Raw genomic sequence first — 27,826 nt, 5'->3', positions numbered from 1 at the left:
TTCAAAATGGCCCCCAAGTTCTGGGTGACTATTTCAAGATGGTACCCAACAGCTGAGTGGCCATTAGCCATTAAGGCCCTGATAGCAGACTTAGCAGTACATTCTTGAAGTTGTAGACATTTGGAGCAGGATGAGAAATATCTAATAAGTCTTCAATCTAGAAACAAATCTTGGAGACCCTGGCTGTGCCCATCATGGTGAATCATTCCCTGAAAGGTTTTGAAAGGATCTTGACCCACTCACTCCCATAGTGAGAAAATCAGGGGCTTCTTCCTGTGCCTCTGCCTCCAGGCTCCCTCCTCAGCCAATCTGGAGGGGCCCTTGAATGGTCTCCCTCACCAAACAATGAGGACTTGGTTTGTCAGGAGGACCAAAATGGTGGCCCATTTCCAGGTGAAGGGCTATAAAGTAGGCCACACTTAGATTCTTCTCTGGGAACACAATGAAGTCAAGTCGTGTTAGAACAAAAAATCTCCAGAGTTTCTGGATGCTTCAGAGCTGGAGATGGGTCATGAAGGTTGGGAGGCTGATTGTATTTCTTTCTCTTTCACTCCTTCCTCCTGTTTCTCTCTTCTCTCTTTTTGTTCACTTATTCTTCTTTTCTTTTTCTCTCTCCTCCTCTCCCTCCCCACCTCCTTCCCTCTCCTCAAAGTTTTTGACTACTACCCTCTAGTATCTATTTAACTACTAGAGCAATGCATGGTGGCGTACACCTGTAATCCCAGCGCTTTGGGAGGCTGAGACAGGCAGACTGCTTGAGCCCAGGAGGCCAAGACCAGCCTGGGTAACATAGGGAGAACCCATCTCCTAAAAAAAACAATTAGCCAGGCATAGTGGTATGCCTGTAGTAGCAGCTACATGGGAGGCTGAGGTGGCAGAATTGCTTGAGCCCAGGAGGTCGAGGCTGCAGTGAGCTGAAATCATGCTGCTGCACCCGAGTCTGGGGAACACAGGAAGACGCTGTCTCAAAAAAATAAAACTTTTTAAAAGTTAAAAATCAATGAATTCGCTATTTAGAGTATTACGCTTTACATGGTTACTAAATAATTTTAATAGTGATGAGTACAAAAAAACAGGTTTAGCAAGCTGTTCTGTAGGTTAAAAAGTAAATAAGTAAATAAATAAATAAAACAAAATACAATGCACATAAAATTAGGGGACAAAGATTGTGACAAATAAGACAAGGAGTCCATGTCCTTAAAACATGAAAAGCAGTTAGAAGTCAATAAGAAACAGTCCTCCTCAATAGATAAATGGGCAAAGGACATAAACAGAAATCTGATAGAATGCTGGCAACTAGTAAAAATTGAGGTAAATCAACCCTTGGAATTCAGAGAAATGTAAAATAAAAATGAGATACAATTTGTTCCCTATCAAGTTAGCACTGTTGCTGCCCCCTACCCAAAAAAATGATTTTTTAAGCTAATAAACAGCATACATAAGAATGTATTATAATAGGCTGAGCACGGTGGCTCATGCCTGTAACCCTAGCACTTTGGGAGGCCGAGGGAGGGGGATCACCTGAGGTCAGGAGTTCAAGAGCGGCCTGGCCAACATGACGAAACCCTGTCTCTACTAAAAATGCAAAAATTAGCCAGGCATGGTGGTGGACATCTGTAATCCCAGCTACTCAGGAGGCTGAGGCAAGAGAATTGCTTGGACCCAGGAGACAAAGACTGCAGTGAGCCGAGATCATGCCACTGCACTCCAACCTGGGTGAGAGAGTGAGACTTTGTCTCCAAAAAAAAAAAAAAAAAAAAAGAATGTATTATAATAAAATATACTTTTCTCTCCCTCCATCACCTATTTAAGCAAGTCCTTCAATGTGCAAGGTAGACATCATGCTAGACTCTGAGAAAATTTAAATCCTGAAAAGCCAAAATGTTTTACCACCCTCAGCCTGGAATGAATCCTCCTACGGAAATAACCTAAGGGTTTCTCGACCCCTCTCTGCCTCTCACCCGCTTCCCTCCCTCTCCCCTGCTTTTCTTTCTCCCTCTTTCTCTTCCTCCTTTCTCCTCTCTTCCCTCTCTCTTATTCCCTCTCTCTGTCTCTTTCTGTGTGTCTCTCTCCTTTTTCCCTCTGCTTTCTTTCTCCTTTTACCCCCTCTCAGTTTCTATCTTTTTATTTTCCTCTTTCTCTCTCTCTCTCTTCCTCTCTTTCTCTCTCACTCCCCACACTGCTGATGACCCTGGCCTATGTCCTTGGGTGATGTGAGCCTCACCTGGATCATGTAGCTTGGAGAAAGCTGACCCTCTGTCATTGGTCTGGAATCAGGGACTTGGCCCCCGCTGCATCCTGATGAGGAGTGGTATTCAGACACAGGCAGAGCCCAGGACACAGGAAGACATGCTCAGGCAGGCACCCCCACCCCTTTCCTCTGGGGCAGGGTCTGCCCAGCAGCCTCCAAGATTCCTAGGGCTCAAGAGGTGGCAGACAGCTCAGGGGACCAGGACAGGCAGTGGGATGAATATGTCTGTCATATCCACCTGTCCACAAACAATGCTTACCTTGGCCACCTGTGCCCAGGGGAGTGGGTTTTATCCTGTGAATCCTCCCAGTGACCACCACTGAGTGTGGCACAGATAAGTGGTACCAAGCCCAAGCCATTCAGGTCACCAATGTCACTTTCCTCTCAGACCTCTGTTGTAGCTGACTTACTGTAATGCTGAGGAGGGCTGGGCACACTGGCTCATGCCTGTAATCCCACCACTTTGGGAGGCTGAGGTAGGTGGATCACCTGGGGCCAGGAGTTCAAGACCAGCCTGGGCAACATGGTGAAACCCCATCTCTACTAAAAATACAAACATTAGCCAAGTGTGATAGCAGGCACCTGTAATTCCAGCTACTCGGGAGGCTGAGGCAGAAGAATTGCTTGAACCTGGGAAGTGGAGGTTGCAGTGAGCTGAGATTGTACCACTGCACTCCAGCCTGGGCAACAGAGCAAGACTCTGTCTCAAAAAAAAAAAAAAAAAAAAAAAAATGCTGAGGAAGTGACTGTCCCACCTACATCCTCCAAGCTGACCATCACAATTTAGGGAGGGGAATGACCTTCAAAGGGCCCTGGAGCAAGTCTTTCAATTGTTGAGCTTTTGCCATTATGGGCCATTGTTTACAACATGCTATTTCTAGGTTCCCTGGAGGTACAATTAGCCTCCTCTTTTAAACAAAGCTAATCTGCAAAAATGAACCAAAAATTCTTTTCCACCAGAGATCAATTAGCAGAATGAGCTGGGTGCGGTGGCTCACACCTGTAATCCCAGCACTGAGGGAGGCTGAGTGGATCACTTGAGGTCAGGGGTTCAAGACCACTATGGCCAACATCGTGAAACCCCATCTCTACTAAATATACAAAAGCTAGTTGGGTGTGGTGGGGAGCGCCTGTAATCCCAGCTACTCAGGAGGCTGAGGCAGGAGAATCACTTGAACCCAGGAGGTAGAGGTTGCAGTGAGCCAAGATTGTGCCACTGCACTCCAACCTGGGTGACAGAGCGAGACTCCATCTCAAAAAAAAAAAAAAAAATAGCAGAATGATTCTTTGTGTTACAAAATAATCTGCCATGAGGAGTTGATTTTTTTTTTTTAATTTCTGAGTTTTCTTTTTAAATATCAAGTTATACAAGGGCATTCAAAATTGGCCTACAACTCACATGAATTTGGCAGCCTGTTTGCAGAGTCAAGCTTTTACATTGTTCTTGTGAAATGGGTACAGGCATAAAGCCACCCTGCACTCTTGAAAATTCATTTTGAATGTTGTTATTGTTGTTATTGTTGTTTTAATTCTTATGCAAGAAAAGGATCTGAATAGGGATTTCAGGCCATGCTGTCAAGCCTGGCAGGCTTGTAGATCATGCAGAAACTGGGAGGTGTGAGATTTTGCCAGTGAGATCCTGGCAAGTGCCTAGGACTCTCCCAGGGTTTTGAAAGAGCTGACAGACATGAGTCCAACAGGGAGCATCTTTATATGATGGCCAAAGGGATGAGAGAGGAGACCCTCAAACCTCACCCCTACCACATCCTCCCCACCCCACTGTCAACAGTCCATCTGGTGCTGCCGTTCCTCCCCCAGGGCAGGGCTGCAAGCCCAGCACAGCTGGCCAGGTACCTTGATCAAGCCATTCCTGCACACCTAAGAGCCAAACTGCTGTAAAGCCAGAATAGGAGCTACTACTCGAGCTACTGCTTTTTTCCCCAAGAAAAGTTTTGGAATCTTCGCCCGGTTACAGGTTTCTGGACTCTTTTGCCTGAGAAGGTCTCTCACCCTATGAGGACTTTGCTTATTGTCTTTCCTTGTATCAGATAGTTGGCACATTGGAAGGAGCATGGGATGCTCTGAGGTTCTCAGCCTGAGTACTGAACTTCCCCGCCCCCCACTCCAGGTCCTCCGCTTGTTTCCTTTCTGGTCTTTTAACTTGCTTTGTCTGTCCTGTGTGCATATCCCCTCATAGACAAGGCTGAGAGTCCCAACAAGTTTTAGATTGACCTTATTGTTTTAGGAAATGGTCCCTCCAGGTCTGTTTGATTTCTCTATAGATGTGCAAGTCCTTTAGCCTCTCTGTGCCTCAGTTTTTCCCGTCTAGATGAGGAAACTGTGGCCCAGAGGGACTGTGGAGGGAAGTAAGTCCGACAAGATCACTGAGGTTGGGTTCAGCTGTCAAATGCTGCCCATCTCCCAATCCTGAATACGGAGGTTCACGGTGCGCAGAATGATACGCAGCTGCCCGGCCTGCCTGGGTTCTTTGAGGCCTGGCAGGGCGGCAAGATCCAGGAGAAGGGAGTAGGGGAAGGGAGCAGAAGGTTATTCCCTTCCTTGTTGAAAGGAATCTTGCTGTTCTGGCCTGTTGAGATCAAAGCAAGGATTCCTCCCCCAGTGCTGTGATTGTGGCCCTGTCTCTGATATGGGAAAAAGCTATCCCTGTGGTCCCACCAAGGGATGTGTTGAAGCTCTCCTGAAGATGTCCACCCCTCCTGCCCCTCACCCAAGTATCTCTGTGTGTGTGTGTCCTGCTCAATTCACTGACTGTGTACCCTTGTGTCCATGCGTCCACCATAAACGCCCCATTTCATGAGCCATCACACATGGTATCACGCTCTGTGCCCATGCATCGGGGCAGCCAACTGACATTTCTCAGCAGCTGGCAGATCATGATCCTGCCCTCACTGCCAAGAGTCCATCTGGCGTGGCTGCTCCTCCCCCAAAGGCAGGACTGCAGCTGGCAGAGCGCCTTGATCAAGCTGCTTCTGCATACCCAGGAGCCAAACGGTCAGGAAGCCAAAGATGGAGCCCTCGGGCTGCTGTCTTTTGATCCGCATCTTCAAAACAGCCCCCAACCCCTGAAGGCATTATTTTTCTTGAGTATGATGAAATGGAAAGAAGCTTAGAGTGAAAGGTACCCACACCTGGGTTTGAATCTCAGTCTGCCTTCCCAGCTGTGTGCCTGCCCTTGGGCAACTCACTCTTTTTCTCTAGGCCTCAGCTTCCTCATCTGGAAAATAGGCAAAATGGTGCTGTCTTCCCACAGGCAAATGCAGTGATGTTCAGAAGACTCCCGTGTTAAACCTAAAGTCAGCAGATTAGGCAAAAATCAGTATCATTGAAAACTCCCTGGATCATCCATAAAGAATCTGGGTGTGGCGGCTCTCGCCTGTAGTCCCAGCTACTTGGGAGGCTGAGGTGGGAGAATCACTTGAACCAGGGAGTTCAAGGCTGCATGCAGTAAGCTATGATCGTGCCACTGTACTCCAGCCTGGGCGACACAACAAGACCCCATCTCTAAAAATATAAAATAAGGCCGGGTGCAGTGGCTCACACCTGTAATCCCAGCACTTTGGAAGGCCAAGGCAGGTGGATCACAAGGTCAAGAGATCGAGACCATCCTGGCCAACATGGTGAAACCCCATCTTTACTAAAAATACAAAAATTAGCTGGGCGTGGTGGCACATGCCTGTAGTCCCAGCTATTTGGGAGGCTGAGGCAGGAGAATCACTTGAACCTGGGACGTGGAGGTTGCAGTGAGCCGAGATTACACCACTGCACTCCAGCCTGGCAATTGAGTGAGACTCCATCAAAAAAAAAAAAAAAAAAAGTAGAATCTATGTGATTCTACGTATGCAATAATTCCTAGATATACTGAGTTTGAGAATCCCAAGTCAGACTACAGGAAAAGGAGATGAGGGGGTGTGGAGGAGAATCCACTGGGAATATTTGTAGACATTTGAACCATTCTGTGTTTTTAAAAATATCACGGCTGGAAGCAGTGGATCACACCTGTAATCCCAGTACTTTGGGAGGCCCAGGTGGGTGGATCACGAGGTCAAGAGATCGAGACCATCCTGGCTAACACGGTGAAACCCCATCTCTACTAAAAATACAAAAAAATTAGCTGGGCATGGTTGGTGGGCACCTGTAGTCCCAGCTACTTGGGAGGCTGAGGCAGGAGAATGGCCTGAACCCTGGAGGTGGAGCTTGCAGTGAGTGCCGAGATCGCGCCACTGCACTCCAGCCTGGGCGACAGAGCGAGACTCCGTCTCACAAAAAAAGAAAAAAGAAAAAAAAAAAAATCACTAACTTCCAAAGGGATCGTGGATGGAAAATTCCAGAGTCTGCTTGGCGACAGGGTTTCTGCCATTCTGATGCTGGTCAAGTCTTTCTAACCTGGATCTCCAGTCATTGTTGAAGGTTCCTAATGATCCCCAAGCCTGATTCCAACAATGAATCATGAGAGGACCAGCTGCCAGGTGCTGACAGCTTTCTCCAGGCCTGCATTTGCTCAAAGGACTTCAGAGTTGCTTCCAATCCCATCCCACGTCAGAACTCTTTGCTGACCTCTCCATAAAGAGCAAAGCCTAAAGCCATAGCTATTGTTAATCAAACATCAGAATTCCACAGACCTGGGTGGGTGGGTTGGTTGGTTGGTTGGTTGGTTTAAGAGGCAGAGTCTTGCCCAGGCCTCAGTGGCTCACACTTGTAATCCCAGCACTCTGGGAGGCCTAAGCAGGAAGATCACTTGAGCCCAGGAGTTTGAGACCAGCCTGGACAACATAACGAGACCCCTGTCTCTACAAAAAAAAAATGGAAAAATTTGCCTGTATTTCCAGCTACTTGGGAGGCTAAGGTGAGAGAACCACCTGAGCCCTGGAGGTTGGGGCTACAGTGAGCCAAGATCCCACTACTGCACTCCAGCCTGGGCGACAGAGGGAGACCCCACCTCAAAAAAAAAAAAAGAGAAAGAGAGAGGGTCTCCCTATGTTGCCCAGGCTGGTCTCAAACTTCTGGCCTCAAGCAATCTTCCCAATTCGGCCTCCCTAAGTACTGGGATTACAGCTGTGAGCTACGGCGCCCAGTCTGAGCCTGTTTTGCAGACGAGGATAATGAGAGGCAGAATCAGGATTCAAACCCAGGTCCCCTCAACTTCAAAGTTTACAACCTTTAAGACATTCTGAAACGTTGCAGCTCCACAATGCCTGGAGAAGAGGGATTTCTCTGGCTCTTGGCAGTGACTTTCCGTGGTGAATTCGCCTTCAGTAACTGACAGCTTTGCAGCTGTCCTGCTACCTGGAAATTCGGCTTTCCTAGGTGCTTTCTTGGGCAGTGCCAGGGGCCTGCCAAGGGCAGGGGACTGAACGGAGGTGGGGGCAGCTTCCAGATAGAAGGATGGACATCAGCCAGCGCCATGAGCCTGAGGCTCCCACAACTGGTGCCCGGGCGGGACTTGGGGGTGCTCAGGGGTGCGTGTGTGTACGTGCGTGTTCTGTGTTCTTTCTTCTGAGGCCGCTTACGATCTGTCTCTCCCTCCGATGCCACATCACCAGGAGCAGTACACGGTAAAGTCTCTTTCTCTCTCTCTCTCTCTCTCTCTCTCTCTTTCATATTCTGTCTCGTGATCTGTCCCCTGGTGTAGCCTCGTTAGTGCTGGGCCTGTTTCCGTGGCCTTGTGTCCTTGCCGCCGCCGTCCTGTCACTTTGAATGACCAGAACTCACTCCCTGGGAAAGAGGCATCCCAAAGGGTGTTGCCAATGCCTCCGCCCATGCCCCACCAGTTCCTGCAGAGAACAGAAGGGGCAGAGGTTCAGTTTCAATAGGCAAGCTGGGTGGAGCAGGTATCAGAAGCAATGAAAGTGGGCTGGCTCACGCGTCTAATCCCAACATTTTGGGAGGCCGAGGCAGGTAGATCACTTGAGATCAGGAGTTTGAGACCAGCCCGGCCAATGTGGTGAAACCCCATCTATACCAAAAATACAAAAAATTAGCTGGGCGTGGTGGTGCACACCTGTAATCCCAGCTACCTAGGAGGCTGAGGCAGGAGAATCACTTAAACCTGGGAGGCGGAGGTTGCAGTGAGCTAAGATCATGCCACGGCACTCCAGCCTGGGTGACAGAGTAAGACTCTGTCTCAAAAAAAAAAAAAAAAAAAAAAATGTAAAAATTTAAAAATTAAAAAAAAATAAAATCACCATGGAATGGTTTTCAGGTGAGGAGATGCAAAACACCCATGGAGACGTGCTCCCAAATGTCACTTGTTTGGGACATCAAGATTTTAGCCAGTTCCATGTGCAACCTGGATGTACAGTTCCTTGACTTTTTTTCTATCAACACGTATTCTAAACTTCAGTTTCAAAAGGAAACTTTAGCCAGGTGCAGTGGTGCATGTCTGCAGTCCCAGCCATTTGGGAGGCTGAGGCTGGAGGATCACTTGAACCCAGGAGTTGGAGGCTGTGGTGAGCTATGATTGCACCACTGCATTCCACCCTGAGACTCCATTACTTTAATTAAAAAAAAAAAAAAAAAAGGAAACTATATTATCCACTTACAACCAGCATTGCTAACCTTAGATAAATCTGCAACTGCAAAAGTAAATCCAGGCCAGGTACGGTGGCTCATGCCTATAATCCCAGCACTTTGGGAGGCCGAGGTGGGCGGATCACTTGAGATCAGGAGTTCGAGACCAGCCTGAACAACATGGATAAACCCCGTCTCTACTAAAAATACGAAATTAGCCGGGCGTGGTGGCGCATGCCTGTAATCCCAGCTACTCAGGAGACTAAGGCAAAATAATCACTTGAACCCGGGAGGCAGAGGCTGCCGTGAGCTGAGATCATGTCATTCACTTCAGCCTGGGCAACAAGAGCGAAACTCTGTCTCAAAAAAAAAAAAAGAAAAAAGGTAAATCGAACAGAAATCAGAGAATGTTGGTGCCTTCAAGCCGTGCTCTTTGTAACAAGGAAAATTACTAAGTGTTAGGGAGGTGTTAAAGGCCTATTAGCATCTACCTGCGGCTTCCTTTCTAGCAAAAGCAGAACGTCTGAAAGATATGTGGAAAAGAAACTTAAAGTATAGTAAAAAAAAAAAAAAAAAAAAAGAAAGGAAGAAAGAAAGAAAAAGAAATGATTATGTCCCTCTGAGATCCAATTATTTAATCTGTGCCCCTATTCGGCCCAAAATTATCTCAGTGACTGTCCAACGTGTATCTCACACCTGGGGGCACAGCCTTGAGATGATAATGATGATGTTGGTTTTAAAAAGAAAAAAAACGTTCAGACTGCTGAATCCTGGAGTATGTCTCGGCCTAGCAGGCTAAAATACAATTCTCTTCTTTCTTCCCTGAAAACGAAAGAATGGAGTCCTTAAAAAAGCAAATGGTGTGAAGAGTGATGTTTTTATACTGGACACTGAGACACACTGTGATGGGGGTCTCTGGGGGCAGCTCTGCTCATGACCCAGGAGGTCACTGTAGGGAGTTGTTTTCTAGGTGACCCCCCCACCCAAAGACTGCAACCTGGAGGCATTCACATGTGAGACCACACGCCAGGCGCAGACTAGGGGCTGGGACAAGAATCAAGATTAAAGGGGAAATGGCCGGGCGCGGTGGCTCATGCCTGTAATCCCAGCACTTTGGGAGGCCAAGGCGGGTGGATTACTTGAGGTCAGGAGTTCGAGATCAGCCTGGCCAACACAGTGAAACTCTGTCTCTACTAAAAATACAAAAATTAGCCGGATGTGGTGACTCATGCCTGTAGTACCAGCTCTTCGGGAGCCTGAGGCGGGAGAATTGCTTGAACTTGGAAGGCAGAGGTTGCAGTGAGCCGAGATCATGCCACTGCACTCCAACCTGGGCAATAGAGCAAGACTTCCATCTCAAAAAAAAAAAAAAAAAAAAAAGATTAAAGGGAAAATGAACACAGAGAAGAATAACTTGCACTGTTACACTGTAAGCCTTTGAAGAGTTTTCTAAAACCAGAGACCGAAGAATCAAGATTAACTCCAAAACAGTACATGCGAGCTGACAGGAGCGAGAGGTGGGCAGTCAGGAAATGCTGTCGGAGGGAAGAACATGTAATTTGGGCTTTGAGGACCAGGTAGTTCTGTGACTGGAGAAGTGGAGGAAGGGTATTTCTAGCAGCGGGAACAGTATATGCATAAGCAGACAGAGGCAAAAGAACGTGGCTGGAGCTTGAGATATGTAGCAATAAATGGGAATGCAAAGATGAAGGTAAGTTGGGCTAGATATCCGAGAACCTTGAATACCATGTCCAGAAGTTCGTGCTTGCTCTTCTAAGAATTCAGGTGCTCCAGAAGAATTCTGAGCAAGAGAAAGAGTGACATGGTCATTGGCTTTGGCCACTGTGTGCATAAAACATGGAAGAAGAGAGAGACAAGGGAATGAGGAGCAAGTTGGGAGATGGGTGATGGGGGATGTCACCCTGGAACGGAAGGTGGTATGTTAAGGAAGGTGACCCGCTGGGGATGGGGATAGAGGGCAGGCAGTTGAACATGACTCTCAGGTTTCCGGTGTGGACAACTGGATGGGTCATGAGTGCCATGAACCACAAGCTATTCATGGTCCCACTCAACACCCTCCTTTTGGGGCGCCTGAGTCATGGTTGGCCAAGGGTGTCATGGCATCTCTGGGGTCTGCATTGCTAAGCTCAGTTCCAATAGATCTTGGACTGAACTTCTGTGCGGTCCTCTCTGGCAAAGATGGGCTCAGAGCCCCTTGGAGCAATGCAGCAGAGACCATGGCAGCAGCCACATCAGCATCTGAAAGGAGCAGAATGCGGTTATTTTCCCCACTGCGGGCTCAGGGACTATGGTGGGAGAGGAGAGATTTAGTATAAGGGCCACTTTAAGCATCTTCCAGAATCCCATTGGAAGGGGGAGAAAATCCCATTTTTTGAAGAGCCCACTGATACCACCTTTAAAAAGAATACACAGGGGGGCCAGGTGCAGTGGCTCACGCCTGTAATCCCAGCACTTTAGGAGGCCGAGGCGGGTGGATCACGAGGTCAGGAGATCGAGACCATCCTGGCTAACATGGTGAAACCCCGTCTCTACTAAAAATACAAAAATTAGCTGGGCGTGGTGGTGCCAGGCGCCTGTAGTCCCAGCTACTTGGAGAGACTGAGGCAAGAGAATCACTTGAACCTGGGAGGTGGAGGTTGCAGTGAGCCAAGATCGCACCATTGCCCTCCAGCCTGGGCAACAAGAGTGAAACTCCACCTAAAAAAAACAAAAAAGAAATACGTAGGGAACTGCTAAACTCCTAGACCAAGGGCTTTTTTGAAAATAGCTGTGATTGGCCGGGTGCGGTGGCTGACGCCTGTAATCCCAGCACTTTGGAAGGCCATCCTGGCTAACACGGTGAAACCCCGTCTCTACTAAAAATACAAAAAAATTAGCCAGGCGTGGTGGCAGGCGCCTGTAGTCCCAGCTACTTGGGAGGCTGAGGCAGGAGAACGGCGTGAACCTGGGAGGCAGAGCTTGCAGTGAGCCGAGATGCGCCACTGCAGTTCAGCCCAGGTAACAGAGCAAGCCTCCATCTCAAAAAAAAAAAAAAAGAAAATAGCTGTGACCAGGCACACTGGCTCACACCTGTATTCCCAGCACTTTGGGAGGGTGAGGAGGGCAGACTGCTTGAGCTGAGGAGTTTGAAACCAGCAATGGCAACGTGGTGAAACCCCATCTGTACAAAAAAGACAAAACAATTAGCCAGGTGCAGTGGCATGTGCCTGTAGTCCCAGCTACTTGGGAGGCTGAGGTGGGAGGCTGGCTTTAGCCCAGGAGGCGGAGGTTGAAGTGAGTCGAGATCGTGCCACTGCACTCCAGCCTTGGTGACAGAGCCAAACCCTGTCTCAAAAAAAAAAAAAGAAGAAGAAAAGCTATGCAGAAATGGGGGGTGGGGAATCAGCCAACCCTTTTGTGCTGGGTCTCAGGGGCACGGCATGCAGCTGCTCAGGCCCAGCCAGATGGCAAAGGGCCCTCAACCAACCCTGGGACCAGAACCACAAAAAGCCACCTACTTACTGGCTCCTGAGCCTAAGCTTAACAGGCAAAACGGACCACTCTTCACCAGGAAGGGCAGGACTATGCCAAGCTCACCCCAGACTTCTAGGCCTGGGAGGTAGGGTCCCATGGAGCTGTGGGCTGCCCTACCCAACCTGACCTGCTTCCTCTCTTCCCTTCTCCCCATGCTAACATTCCTCCACAGCGGCAATAGCAAAGGAAAAGATATCAACACGATTAAATCCCTCCGAGTCCTCCGGGTGCTGCGACCTCTTAAAACCATCAAGCGGTTGCCAAAGCTCAAGGTGAGATTGAGAGATGGTGAGGTGGGGTGGGGGGACTGTCAGGGTTATCATGTACAGTTGAGCAGGTTGTACACTGCTCAAGGACAACACATTAAAGGAGGTGCTCATAACATCCTAGCCATTGTATATGGATATTTGTATTATTACAACTTCCCAGCAGATGGCAGTAAAGTGAGTTGATCTAAAATAATTCTGTGTATTATGACAATTTTTCTTTAGATGAAATGTCTCATAGTTAAGATCCCTTTTCCTCATTCGCATGAAAGCATCATATGGATTTAAAAGGGTATAATCGTGATCTGGGAAGCAGGAACTAGATTTCTTGTTCCATAAAATTTTGACTTTTCATCTACCTGTTCTAGGCTCTAATATCTCCCATTCCAAAACAGCATGAACCAGCATTTCCCAAAAGCCTGTCATTGAAAAAAAAAAAATTAAAGGAAATAAAATCCAATCATTACAGCACCCACTTTCAGTGTATGCTTCACCTGAGGGTCCCCCGTATTATCTCTTATGTAATACGTTTCTTTAAATCAAATTACACTTGTAATCCCTGCATTTTGGAAGACCACGGCAGGAGTATTTATTGCTTGAGCCCAGGAGAATGAGACCAGCCTGGGCAACATAGTTAGACTCTGTCTCTATTAAAAATTAAAGACAGAAAACAGATACTGTTATTGAAATCTAACCAAAGGTGGTGCCTGCCCAAGGCTTTGAACATTGACAACTGCTCTTTCTTGATTAAAGAGGGAAAGTGTCAATGGTAGGTGTTAACATAGTAGCAATTTCTCCTTCACTCAAAAGGACTGAGAGGGTTGGAGAGGAAATAACTTTGTTACCTTGTTTTTCTGTATTGAGCTCACTTTGTATCACTTAAAAGCATCTCTGGTATCCCATTTGAGAGTTTTAGATCCATAGAATGCCAGGATTGAGTCCAACTTCTCCAACACTTATTTCTGAAAGCTGGGGGGCCTTACCCTAGGGACTTGACTTATTACCTTGCCTGTAAAATGGGAATGATAGTGGCTGGGCGTGGTGGCTCATGCCTGTAATCCCAGCACTTTGGGAGTCCAAGGCAGGCAGATCACAAGGTCGGGAGATCGAGACCACGGTGAAACCGTGTCTCTACTAAAAATATAAAAAATTAGCCGGGCGCGGTGGTGGGCACCTGTAGTCTCAGCTACTTGGGAGGCTGAGGCAGGAGAATGGCGTGAACCCGGGAGACGGAGCTTGCAGTGAGTGCCGAGATTGCACCACTGCCCTCCAGCCTGGGCGACAGAGCACGACTCCATCTCCAAAAAAAAAAAAAAAAAAAAAATGGAAATGATAATGGCAGTATTCTGGTATTGTGGGCCACTGGAGGCAGAAGGTTGGGCAGGTCCCCAGCCCCTCATGCTCTCTGTCAACCCCACCCCACAGGCTGTGTTTGACTGTGTGGTGAACTCGCTTAAAAACGTCTTCAACATCCTCATCGTCTACATGCTATTCATGTTCATCTTCGCCGTGGTGGCCGTGCAGCTCTTCAAGGGGAAGTTCTTCCACTGCACCGACGAGTCCAAGGAGTTTGAGAAAGATTGTCGGTGGGTCTCAGCTTTCTGGCACATTCCCATTGGAACTAGCAGGTTGGCAGGGGGGAAGTGGCTAGAGGCATCGGCCACTTGGGCTCAGAGACTGGAGAAGTGGTGAGCCTTGAGAGTGACTCAGTTGCAACCAGCTTGGATCTTGGGTAGAAAGAAAACCGGTTTTAGAATTTGAGTCACCACCCATAGCCACAGGATGAGTCATAAGCAAATTGCTTGACCTTTCAGTCACTGCCCTTGTCATGTGAGGGATATTAATACACGTCCACAGTTCCTTACTTGAAATCTTTACAGGCGGAAGTGTTTCAAAGTTGAGAATATTTTGAGGTTTTAGAAAGGTTGGACTGGGTACATCCCATGTCGGACATGACATCCTCAGCTGGGTCTAAGGCAGCCCTATAATCAAACACAATATTTCTGCCATAAAATGTGTATTCACACCAAATGGGTAAATAACAAGTATAAAGAGCTTCATGTCCAATCAGATCAGGTTTCATTACCAGATAAGTTAGGTAAGAGGCCAGGTGCAGTGGCTCACACCTGTAATTCCAACACTTTGGGAGGCTGAGGTGGAAGGATTACTTGAGGCCAGGAGTTGGAGACCAGATTGGGCAACATAATGAGAGCCCATCCCTACAAAATAAATTTTAAAAGTTAGCAGGGCATGGTAGCACACACCTGTAGTCCCAGCTACTTGGGAGGCTGAGGCGGGAGGATTGTTTAAACATAGGAGTTCAAGGCTGCAATGCACTATGATGGTACCACTGCACTCCAGCCTGCGTGACAGAGTGAGACCCTGCCTCTCAAAACTATATACATATAGGCTGGGCGCGGAGGCTCACACCTGTAATCCCAGCACTTTGGGAGGCCGAGGTGGGCGGATCACGAGGTCAGGAGATCGAGACCATCCTGGCTAACATGGTGAAACCCCGTCTCTACTAAAAATACAAAAAACTAGCTGGGCATGGTGGCAGATGACTGTAGTCCCAGCTACTCGGGAGGCTGAGGCAGGAGAATGGCGTGAACCCGGGAGGCAGACCTTGCAGTGAGCCCAAATTGGGCCACTGTACTCCAGCCTGGGCAACAGAGCAAGACTCCATCTCAAAAAAAATATATATATACACACACACATATATATACACACAAAATACATATATATGTGTGTGTGTATATATATGTATGTGTATATATAGTGATATTGTTAACAGTGTAAAGTGGCATTTTGCAACACGTGATAGCCTGTTGTTATCTTGATGGCTATTTATTGAAATTAGGAGGATGCCAGATGTCTGGATAGAAGTCTGGAACTAACCCTTGTTTCCTGCCTTGAAAAGGAGTAGCAACCTCCCTTAGCCTGATGAACCTGTAAATGTCCGCTGTGTCTCTCTGCCTCCTCCTAAACTCCCCCCACCCCACCCCCAGCAAGCCTGAGGCTCTCACCCCGAGGACTAGAAGTTATCACGTTGGAAGTGTTGGACCCTGGGTCAGCTCTCCCACCAGGAGTAAGGTTGTGCCATCACCCATGGATTTATCTCGAAGTAGATGCACACATAATCCCCTGTGAAGCACAGGGACACATGGTGGCAAGGTGGGGAGGCACTGCTTCCCAGGCTGAGGGACGCAGCCTAGGCTGGTGGACCCCTCTTCTTTTCCCTCTCCCCGTCTCTGATAACCAAAGGCAAGTGCAAGACAGCCCCTCTTTCCCGTTTGCTAACAGTCCCCACTCTCTGTGGCAGAGGCAAATACCTCCTCTACGAGAAGAATGAGGTGAAGGCGCGAGATCGGGAGTGGAAGAAGTATGAATTCCATTATGACAACGTGCTGTGGGCTCTGCTGACCCTCTTCACCGTGTCCACGGGAGAAGGCTGGCCACAGTAAGTGGCCCGACTAGAAACCTACCCAGGAGGAACCCCAGGGAGCAGGAGGATAAAGGGCCTGAGAGCTTAGCGATAAGGAAGGTCTTGGAAGCCGGGCATAGTGGCTCAAGCCTGTAATCCCAACACTTTAGGAGGCCAAGGCAGGTGTATTGCTTGAGGCCAAGAGTTTGAGATCAGCCTGACCATCATGGCAAAACACTAAAAATACTAAAAATACAAAAAAAAAAAAAAAAAAAAGCCAGGCATGGTGGCTCACACCTGTGGTCTCAGCTACTCAGGAGGCTGAGACACAAGAATCCCTTGAACCCAGGAGGCAGAGGTTGCAGTGAGCCGAGATTGCACCACTGCACTTCATCCTGGGTGACAGAGCAAAACTAGGGCCTCCTCCCCACCCCGCGAAAAAAAAAACCGGTGAGGCTGAATCATGGACTTCATCTTTATTTAAAATTTTGAGCCATTTGCAGTGGCTCATACCTGTTATCCCAGCTACTCAGGAGGCAGAGGTGGGAGGATTGCTTGAGCCTAGGAGTTCAAGGCTGCAGTGAGCTGTGATTGTGCCATTGTACTCCAGCCTGGACAACAAAAGGAGACCCCATCTCAAAAAACAAAAAGAAGAAGAAATTGGTATTTTTTCATCATGGACTTTTTGCATTAACTTTGATTTTTAAAAATATTGGAGCAAAAGATTATCTTGATTACTGAGATTTTCAGTACCCCCTTAATTCGCACCCAAAACAAATGCCTCCCTCCCTCACCTTGTCCAAGTCGTAGTCTTCCTCTCAGAGGTCTGGAAATGCCAGGCCAGAAGCTTGGTAGATTCCAGCATGTACCCTCATTATCCTCACCTCCCTCCCTCTCTCAGCAAATATGCCAACCTGAACATGCCCTTCTGCCCACCCTCACACACATCCAGTACTCACACACATGAGAATAGTGCTAACCCACAAGGCCCCTTTGAGCAAAGTTTTTTAAAACACCCCTTTCTCAACAGGCTTCACTTCCATCTGTCTGAAAATCATTGCAATAGACTTAAATGATTTTGTTCAAACAAGGCACTGGAGGGCCACCTGCCAAAAAATTGTCATCATGAATACACAAATCTATCATGCCTATCATGTGAAGGTAACACTTAGACACAGCCTTTGAGCAGTGCACAACTGTACAGAGCTGCTATGCACTTGCCTACTCTCATACTCATTGCACCTCCTCAGCACCCACCACCACCTGTGCTCAAATACCCACTCCACATTCATACACCCACCTCCACTCCCTCCATTGCCACAACCTGTCTTTAAATCCTAACTTGGCCACTTCTAAGTGGGTGATCTTCAGCACGTCCCTTAAAATTGCCAAACTTCAGTTTCCTCGTATGCAAACTGGAGCCAGTAATAACCTCCCTGAGAGGGTTGCTGAGCAGGTGGGAATGAAACGTTGAATATTGTTTCCAGCACACAGCAAACCCTTCATGCACAGCAGTAGAAATAACTGACATTGGCTGGGCGTGGTGGCTCACACCAGTAATCTCAGCAGTTTGGGAGGCCAAAGTGGGTCGATCACCTGAGGTCAGGAGTTCAAGACCTGACCAACAACTCATGTCCTGACCAACATGGTGAAACCCCGTCTCTACTAAAAATACAAAAAATGCCGAGTGCGGTGGCTCAAGCCTGTAATCCCAGCACTTTGGGAGGCCAAGATGGGCAGATCACAAGGTCAGGAGATTGAGACCATCGTGGCTAACACAGTGAAACCCCGTCTCTATTTAAAAAATACAAAAAACTAGCCGGCCGAGGTGGTGGGCGCCTGTAGTCCCAGCTACTCAGGAGGCTGAGGCAGGAGTATGGCGTAAACCTGGGAGGCGAAGCTTGCAGTGAGCTGAGATCTGGTCACTGCACTCCAGCCTGGGCGACAGAACGAGACTCTGTCTCAAAAAAAAAAAAAAAAAAAAAAAAATTAGCCAGGCATGGTGGCACATGTCTGTAATCCCAGCTACTTAGGAGGCTGAGGCAGGAGAATCACTTGAACCCAGGAGGTGGAGGTTGTAGTGAGTTGAGATCACGCCATTGCACTCCAGCCCGGGCAATGAGAGCAAAACTCCATCTCAAAAAATTAAAATTGGACCGGGCACAGTGGCTCCCAGCACTTTGGGAGGCCGAGGCGGGTGGATCACGAGGTCAGGAGATCAAAACCATCCTGGCTAACATGGTGAAACCCCGTCTCTACTAAAAATACAAAAAAAATAAATAAATAAATTTAAGAAATAACTGACATTATTGTCAAGCTTTCAAAAAACAGTGACTACTTAAATTTCTTTTTCATTTCCCTGTGTTCCTGTTCCGCCATCTTACTTCCACCCTCTCTCCACCTTCCTTATCACCCCTTGGGTCCTTGTCTCTCTCCTTCCTGTTCCTTCCCTCTCCCTGCCCCATTCCTTTCAGGGTCCTCAAGCACTCAGTGGATGCCACCTTTGAGAACCAGGGCCCTAGCCCTGGGTACCGCATGGAGATGTCCATTTTCTACGTCGTCTACTTTGTGGTGTTCCCCTTCTTCTTTGTCAATATCTTTGTGGCCTTGATCATCATCACCTTCCAGGAGCAAGGGGACAAGATGATGGAGGAATACAGCCTGGAGAAAAATGAGGTGCCACTTCCAATTCCATCTGTCCTTTAAAATTTGGGGACACAAACTTTAAAACACACACACACAACACCCAGGAACCCGTTTCTAGGGGTACCTTGGGGAGAGAACAGAAGCATCCTCCAAACCAAATTCAGGGCTTCAGGGCAGTCCTTCATGGAGTTCCAGAGGAAATAGGTCATACAGTGTATGTATCAGTCAGTTTAGTCTGGGTTGTGCTGCAGTAACAAGCAACCCCAGATTTCATTGCCAAATATCCACAAAGGGACTTATTTTTTGCTCACACTGCATGTCGAGATCAGTTGTGGATCTTCTGCTTGTCATCTTTATTCTGGTTCCCAGGCTGGCAGAGCGGCAGAGCAGCCTCCCTCTGAAATGCTCCAGATGAAAAAGAGAGTATGTCAGACTGAGGCTCAGCTCTTCATGCTTGTACTCAAAAATGACACATGTCACTTCTGCTCACATTTCATCAGCCAAAGCAAGTCACACATCCATTCTGATGTCAGTGGAGTGGGGAAATATGATCGCCCCAGTGAAGGATGGTGAATATTTATGAATGAAAAGCCAAGCCAGGTGTGGTGGCTCACACCTGTAATCCCAACATTTGGGAAACTGAGGTGGGAGGATCACTTGAGCTTAGGAGTTTGAGACCAACCTGGCCAACACAGCAAGACCCCATCTCTACTACAAATAAAAAAAAAATAGCCAGGCATGATGGTGCACACCTTTAGTCCCAGTAACATGGGAGGCTGAGGTGGGAGGATGCTTGAGCTTGGGAGTTCGAGGCTTCAGTGAGCTATCATCATGCCACTGCACTCCAGCATGGGCAACAGAGCAAGACCCTGTCTCAAAAAAAGAAAAGGAAAGAAAATCCAATCCCCAGTCTACCAGAGAGTATAGACGTGACTCTTTGCCTCTCTCTGGCATCATTCAAGCTAAATAGAGGACCTAGAATATATCCTCTGCTCCCTTGACCCTTAAGACTTAATAACCACTATTCTTCCCTCTCTCTCCCTCGAAGAGAAGGAGAAGCAGCAGCAAAGTATTCAGTAAGAAAGAGTGGGCTGGGCACAGTGGCTCACGCCTATAATCTTAACACTTTAGGAGGCCAAGGCAGGAGGATTGCTTGAGCCCAGGAGTTCAAGAATAGCCTGAGCAACATAGTGATACCCCATCTCTATGATTAAAAAAAAAAAAAAGTTGTAATTAGCTGGGTGTGGTGGTGCATGCCTGTAGTCCCAGCTACTCAGGAGGCTGAAGTGGGAGGATCACTTGAGCCTAGGAGGTCAAGGCTGCAGTGAGCTGTGATTGTACTGCACTCCAGCCTAGGTGACAAAGCAAGCCCCTGTCAAAGAAAAAAGAAAAGAAGGAAGGAGGGAGGGAGGGAGAGAGGGAAGGAAGAAGGAAGGAAGGAAGGAAGGAAGGAAGGAAGGAAGGAAGGAAGGAAGGAAGGAAGGAGAGAGAGAGAAAGGGGGGAGGGAGGGAAGGAGAGAGGGAGGGAGGGAAGGAGAGAGGGAGGGAGGGAAGGAGAGAGGGAGGGAGGGAAGGAGAGGGAGGGAGGGAAGAAGGAAGGAAGGAGAAAGAAAGGGAAGGAAGGAAAGAAGAGGGAAAAGAAAGGGGAAAGGGAGGAAGGAATGAAGGGAAGGAAGGAAAAAGGGAATGAAGGAGGGAGGGAGAGAGGGAGGAAGGGAAAGAAGGATTAGGCTTCAATTTGATTTGGCACACTTGGTAGCTGTGTCACCTCAGGCAAGTGGTTTAACCTCTCTAAGCCTCTATTTTCGTCATCTGCAAAGTGAGGTCATTGATAGTACCCACTTCCCATGTTTGCATTAGCCATGCAATAATGGGGAAATGTCAGTGCAAGTTTTGGCAAATGGTGACGTTTCAAGCAACTGTAGCTGTTAGGATAAGAAAGCAATGGTGAGGGCCGGGCACGGTGGCTCATGCCTGTAATCCCAGCACTTTGGGAGGCTGAGACGGGCAGATCATGAGGTCAGGAGATCGAGACCATCCTGGCTAACACGGTGAAACCCCATCTCTACTAAAAATACAAAAAGTTAGCTGAGCGAGGTGGCGGGCGCCTGTAGTCCCAGCTGCTCGGGAGGCTGAGGCAGGAGAATGGCGTGAACCTGGGAGGTGGATGTTACAGTGAGCCAAGGTCGTGCCACTGCACTCTAGCCTGGGTGACACAGCGAGTCTCCGTCTCAAAAGAAAGAAAGCAATGGTGAGAAGGAGGAGGGAGCCCAGGAATCCTGGCTGGGGGCAAGAGAGGCAGAGACTCAAGCAGAAGCACTTGAGAACCACGACGAGTTAGACAGAGGGTGCCTGGTATACAGCCACCTTCCTCCTGCCTCTGCCACTCTCACCACTGGCCTCTCTCCCGCAGAGGGCCTGCATCGATTTCGCCATCAGCGCCAAGCCGCTGACCCGACACATGCCGCAGAACAAGCAGAGCTTCCAGTACCGCATGTGGCAGTTCGTGGTGTCTCCGCCTTTCGAGTACACGATCATGGCCATGATCGCCCTCAACACCATCGTGCTTATGATGAAGGTAAGCGCCTTACACCAACCCCCAGCACTGCTTAAGCCCCACCTCGTTCCTGCCTCGACCCTCGTGAAATGAAACCATCTGCAGTTTCCCAGACAGACCACATTCTGGATCACCTGCTGTGATTTGTTCCTGCTGTTCCCTCTACCTGACACACGGTTCCCACCACTCCCCCTGGCCAACTGCTTCTTCCCAGCTGTACCTGCAGACCTCTTCCTCCAGAAAACCTTCCCTGACCACCCAAGACTGCTTGAGGTGCCCGTCTTAGCAGGCATCCTATCCTATCTTTATGTCACCTGCCACAAAAATCAGCGTCAGGTTGCACGACAGTGTCCCCCACCCACTTGTGAGGACCTCACCCCTGAATTCCTAGAGTCCAACAAGGATCTGGTTCGGACGGAACAAGAAGCTGTCTATAAATGTTTGATTAATGAAATGAGGGGGCCGGGCGCGGTGGCCCACGCCTGTAATCCCAGAACTTTGGGAGGCCGAGGCGGGCAGATCACCTGAGGTCGTGAGTTCGAGACCAGCCTGACCAACATGGAGAAACTCCATCTCTACTAAAAATACAAAATCAGTCAAGCATAGTGGTGCGCATCTGTAATCCCAGCTACTCAGGAGGCTGAGGCAGGAGAATCGCTTGAACCCGGGAGGCGGAGGTTGCTGTGAGCCGAGATCGCGCCATTGCACTCCAGCCTGGGCAACAAAAGCGAGACTCTATCTCAAAAAAAAAAAAAAAAAGAAAGAAAAGAAAAGAGGCCGGGCGCGGTGGCTCAAGCCTGTAATCCCAGCACTTTGGGAGGCCGAGACGGGCAGATCACGAGGTCAGGAGATCGAGACCATCCTAGCTAACACAGTGAAACCCCGTCTCTACTAAAAAATACAAAAAACTAGCCGGGTGTGGTGGCAGGCGCCTGTAGTCCCAGCTACTCGGGAGGCTGAGGCAGGAGAATGGCGTAAACTCGGGAGACGGAGCTTGCAGTGAGCTGAGATCCGGCCACTGCACTCCAGCCTGGGTGACAGAGCGAGACTCCATCTCAAAAAAAAAAAAAGAAATAGAAATGAGGGAGGAGGGGTAGGCAAGGGCCCTGAAATCCCCAGGGACAAGGAGCTGCTTCCAAAAAAAAAACTGAAAACCTTTCACCCTGTGCTTTGGACTCCAAAGTGTGGATTCAAGCCCAGCTCTGCCATTTCATTCATTTAACTTTGCGCAAGCAACCAGTGACTTTCTGGGGACTCGGTTTCCCTGTCAATAAAATGGGAATGATAATAATAGCACCTTTGCCCCCTCCAGAGGAGGTGAGAGGATTGAATGAGAAAGTTGATGCAGGGACCTTAGTGCCTTCACGGCACTTCAAAAACAATCATAGTGGCCAGGCGTGGTGGCTCACACCTGTAATCCCAGCCCTTTGGGAGATCGAGGCAGGCGGATCACTTGAGATCAGGTGTTTAAGACCATCCTGGCCAACATGATGAAATCCTGTCTCTACTAAAAATACAAAAATTAGCTGGGCATGATGGCACACACCTACAATCCCAGCTGCTTGAGAGGCTGAGGCATGAGAATGGCTTGAACCCAGGAGGCAGAAGTTGCAGTGAGCTGAGATCACACCACTGCACTCCAGCCTGGGTGACAGAGTGAGACTCCATCTCAAAAAAAATAAGGAGGCCGGGCACAGTGGCTCACACCTGTAATCCCAGCACTTTGGGAGGTCAGGGCAGGCAGATCACGAGGTCAGGAGATCGAGACTATCCTGGCTAACACGGAGAAACCTCGTCTCTACTAAAAATACAAAAAGTTAGCTGGGCGTGATGGCGGGCACCTGTAGTCCCAGCTATTTGGGAGGCTGAGGCAGGAGAATGACGTGAACCTGGGAGGCGGAGCCTGCAGTGAGCCGAGATCGTGTCACTGCACTCCAGCCTGGGCGACAGAGTGAGACTCGTTCTCAAAAAAAAAAAAAAAAAAAAAAAAAGGGAAAAAAAAAGTATAATTCAGCCAGGCGCAATGGTGTATGCCTATAGTCCCAGCTATCAGGAGGCTAAGGTAGGAGGATTGTGAGTTCGAGGCCAGCCTGGGCAAAACAGGAAGACCCCGTCTACCAAAAAAAAGAGAGACAGGGGAAAGTTTTTTTTTTTTTTTTGGAGACGGAGTCTCGCTCTGTCGCCCAGGCTGGAGTGCAGTGGCCGGATCTCAGCTCATCGCAAGCTCTGCCTCCCGGGTTTATGCCATTCTCCTGCCTCAGCCTCCCGAGTAGCTGGGACTACAGGCGCCTGCCACCTCGCCTGGCTAGTTTTTTGTATTTTTTTAGTAGAGACGGGGTTTCACCATGTTAGCCAGGATGGTCTCAATCTCCTGACCTCGTGATCCACCCGTCTCGGCCTCCCAAAGTGCTGGGATTACAGGCTTGAGCCACCGCGCCTGGCCAAGTTTTTGTTTTTGTGATGGGAAAAGAAGAGCCTAGTCCAGCGGAGAGCTGGGCTTTCCTGAACTATGCCTCCCAACAGTGAGATTGTTCAGCCTTGCCTGGGGCCGGAGTGTTGCCTGGAGAACAGCCATGAAGCTGCCTCCCCACTTCCCACTCCCCACCCCTGCTCACTAACCCCTGCCACTCCTGCTTCTTTACCCCTAGTTCTATGGGGCTTCTGTTGCTTATGAAAACGCCCTGAGGGTGTTCAACATCGTCTTCACCTCCCTCTTCTCTCTGGAATGTGTGCTGAAAGTCATGGCTTTTGGGATTCTGGTAAGTACCACCTTGGGGCTACAGCTATGGGCTTGGGAGAAGCCCAAGGGGGAGCAATGGGTGCTGGACGATGGTCTTCCCACATGGCCCCAAGACCCCCAACCTCCAGGATGGCTTCGGCATCCTGCCAGTGGCCACAGATCCTACTTAGGCATTCTTGTGTTTGCCAAGGAGTCCCAGGGAGACCCAAACATGAGTGTTACTATATGGCTGCTTATGTATTCAGTTCCTCAAAATGATAGGAGTCATCATGCTGGGAGTTGTTAGCATCCATTTTAGAGATAAGAAGACTGAAATCAGTCTGGGCGAGGTGGCTCATCGCTGTAATTCCAACACTTTGGGAGGCCAAGGTGGGCGGATCACCTGAGGTTGGGAGTTGGAGACCAGCCTGACCGACATGGAGAAACTCTGTCTCTACTAAAAATACAAAATTAGCCCGGTGTGGTGGCGCATGCCTGTAATCCCAGCTACTTGGGAGGCTGAGGCAGGAGAATTGCTTAAACCTGGGAGGCAGAGGTTGCAGTGAGCCGAGATCACACCACTGCACTCCAGCCTGAGCAACAAGAGTGAAACTCTGTTGCAAAAAAAAAAGAAAGAAAGAAAACTGAAATCAGGCTGAGCACAGTGGCTCATGCGTGTAATCCTAGCACTTCAGGAGGCCAAGACAGAAGGATCACTTGAAGCTAGGAGTTCTCAACCAGCCTGGGCAGCAAAGCAAGCCCCTGTCCCTACAAAAAAATATATATATATATATATATTTATATTTATATATATATATATATATATAGAATTAGCCAGGCATGGTAACTCGTGCCTGTAGTCCCAGCTACTCGGGAGCCTGAGGTGGGAAGATATTTTGAGCCCTGGAGGTGGAGTTTGCTGTGAGCTATGATCATGCCACTGCACCCCAGCCTGGGCAACGGCAAGACTCCACGTTTAAAAAAGAAACACAGAGGTAGGACACAGTGACTCACACCTGTAATCCCAGCACTTTGGGAGGCAGAGGTGGGCAAATCACTTGAGCCCAGGAGTTCGAGACCACCCTGGCCAACATGGCAAAACCCTATCTCTACTAAAAACACAAAAAATTAGCCTGGCGTGCTTGTGGGTGCCTGTAATCCCACCTTTTCAGGAGGCTGAAGCAGGAGAATCGCTTGTACCCAGGAAGTGGAGGCCACAGTGAGCTGAGATCATACCACTGCACTCCAGCCTGAGCAACAGAGCGAGTCTCAAAAAAAAATGATACTAAAAATAAATACATCTTTATTTTTCACCAGCCAATAACTAAATTTTAACATTTCCTTCCATCTTAAAGGGAGATAACAAGGGTTATTAGTATTATCAACCCTTAATATTAGCAACATGACCTGTGTCACTTACAAACATCAGATATTTTCATACTGCATTTTAAGGGCTGCAGATACCTTAACATTTAATTTGCATTCATCATTGCTTTAAAATGCTGCTTGTGATTAAACCTTTTTATTCAGTATGTTAATGAAGTATATTCATTGTTAGATCGCCATTTTTTTTTTTTTTTTTTTTTTTTTGAGACGGAGTCTCGCTCTGTCCCTCTGGCTGGAGTGCAGTAGCGTGATCTCAGCTCACTGCGAGCTCCGCCTCCCGGGATCACGCCATTCTCCTGCCCCGTCTCGACAGGGTTTCACCGTGGTCTCGATCTCCTGACCTTGTGATCCACCCACCTCGGCCTCCCAAAGTACTGGGATTACAGGTGTGAGCCACCGCGCCCGGCCTAGATCACCATTTTTAAAACTTTTTTTTTTTTTCTTTTTTTTTTTTTGAGACAGAGTCTTACTCTGTTGTCTAAATTGGAGTGCAGTGGCTCACCAAAACCTCCACCTCCTGGATTCAGGTGATTCTCCCATCTCAGCCTTCTGAGTAGCTGGGACTACAGACACACACAAGCAGGCCCAGCTAATTTTTGTATTTTTAGTAGACACGGGGTTTTACCATGTTGGCCAAGCTAGTCTCAAACTCCTGGCCTCAAGCAATCTGCCTGCCTCGGCCTCCCAAAATGCTGGGATTACAGGCATGAGACACCATGCCCAGCCTTAAAAAATATTTTGATAGCTATTATAAAAGGTAACCTTGCAGTCCTGGCTGTTTTGTTATGCATTTACAAGTCTTTACACATAAAATAAAATAGCCAGGGCTAGTCTCACGTGGCCAAGGGGGTTCACAGAATACATACAAAAGTATTATAGTTGGCTGGGCACAGTGGCTCACACCTGTAACCCCAGCACTTTGGGAGGCAGAGGCGGGCAGATCACGAGGTCAAGAGATCCAGACTACCCTGGCCAACATGGTGAAACCCTGTCTCTACTAAAAACTACAAAAATTAGCTGGGCATGATGGCGCATGCCTGTAGTCTCAGGTACTCGGGAGGCTGAGGCAGGAGAATCATTTGAACATGGGAGGTGGAGGTTGCAGTGAGCCGAGATCATGCCACTGCATTCCTGCCTGGCGACAGAGCGAGACTGTCTCAAAACAAAGGCTGGGCACGATGGCTCACACCTGTAATCCCAGCACTTTGGGAGGCCGAGGCAGGCAGATCACAAGGTCAGGAGATCAAGACCATCCTGGCTAACATGGTGAAACCCCGACTCTACTAAAAAATACAAAAAATTAGCCAGGCGAGGTGGCGGGCGCCTGTAGTCCCAGCTACTCGGGAGGCTGAGGCAGGAGAATGGCGTGAACCTGGGAGGCGGAGCGTGCAGTGAGCCAAGATAGCGCCAGTGCACTCCAGCCTGGGCGAGAGCAAGGCTCCGTCTCAAAAAAAAAAAAAAAAGTATTATAGTTCACACCTGTAAGCCCAGCAGTTTGGGTGGCTAAAGTGGGAGGATTACTTGAAGCCAAGAGTTCAAGACCAGGCTGGACAACATAGCAAGACTCCATCTCTACAAAAAAAAAAAAAAAAAAAAAAAAAGGCTGGACACAGTGGCTCATGCCTGCAATCCCAGCACTTTGGGAGGCCAAAGTGGGCAGATCTGTTGAGACCAGGAGTTCAAGACCAGCCTAGCCAAAATAGTGAAGCCCCCTCTCTACTAAAAATACAAAAATTAGCTGGGCATGGTGGTGCACGTCTATAATCCCAGCTACTCAGGAGGCTGAGGTGTGACAATAGTTTGAACTCAGGAGGTGGAGGGAGCCAGGATTGTGCCACTGCACTCCAGTCTGGGCAACGGAGGGAGACTCTGTCTCAAAAACAAAACATTAAGCCAGGTGCAGTAGCTCACGCCTGTAATCCCAGCATTTTGGGATGTCGAGGCAGGCAGATCACGAGATCAAGACCATCCTGGCTAACATGGTGAAACCTCATCTCTACTAAAAATATAAAAAATTAGCCAGGCGTGGTGGCAGGCGCCTGTAGTCCCAGCTACTCAGGAGGCTGAGGCAGGAGAATGGCGTGAACCCGGGAGGCAGAGCTTACAGTGAGCCAAGATCACACCACTGCACTCCAGCCTGGGTGACAGAGCAAGACTGTCTCAAAAAAAATTTTTTTTAATTAAAAATTAAAAATCAAACAGGCATAGTGCATACATCTATAGTCCTAGCTACTCAGGAGACTGAAGCAAGAATATTGCTTGAACCCAGTTAGTCAGAGTTGCAATGAGCTACAATTGCACCATTGCACTTCAGCCTAAGTGACAGAGTGAGACCCCATCCCTAAAAGAATAAAAATTGGCCGGGCACGGTGGCTCACGCCTGTAATCCCAGCACTTTGGGAGGCCGAGGCGGGTAGATCACAAGGTCAGGAGATTGAGACCATCTTGTCTAACATGGTGAAACCCCATCTCTACTAAAAATACAAAAAAATATTTTTTGTGGTGGTACGCGCCT

General features: G+C 48.5%; 1 protein-coding gene across 3 annotated transcripts in view; it reads left to right on the top strand.

Moving 5' to 3' along the window:
• CACNA1A (calcium voltage-gated channel subunit alpha1 A) overlaps positions 1 to 27,826 on the top strand; it is a 307,922-nt gene that overhangs the window by 233,278 nt on the left and 46,818 nt on the right. For all 3 annotated transcript variants that reach the window (XM_030935868.1, XM_030935869.1, XM_030935870.1), the window contains 6 exons: positions 12,486 to 12,585; positions 14,005 to 14,165; positions 15,902 to 16,039; positions 18,478 to 18,679; positions 21,063 to 21,227; positions 23,855 to 23,965. In XM_030935868.1, coding sequence (XP_030791728.1) covers positions 12,486 to 12,585; positions 14,005 to 14,165; positions 15,902 to 16,039; positions 18,478 to 18,679; positions 21,063 to 21,227; positions 23,855 to 23,965 — 877 coding nt within the window. The remainder of the gene's footprint in view (positions 1 to 12,485; positions 12,586 to 14,004; positions 14,166 to 15,901; positions 16,040 to 18,477; positions 18,680 to 21,062; positions 21,228 to 23,854; positions 23,966 to 27,826) is intronic.

This window comes from Rhinopithecus roxellana, chromosome 8 (assembly GCF_007565055.1).
Source record: "Rhinopithecus roxellana isolate Shanxi Qingling chromosome 8, ASM756505v1, whole genome shotgun sequence".
Taxonomy (NCBI): Eukaryota; Metazoa; Chordata; class Mammalia; order Primates; family Cercopithecidae; genus Rhinopithecus; species Rhinopithecus roxellana.
This window is presented reverse-complemented; position numbering and strand designations above follow the sequence as displayed.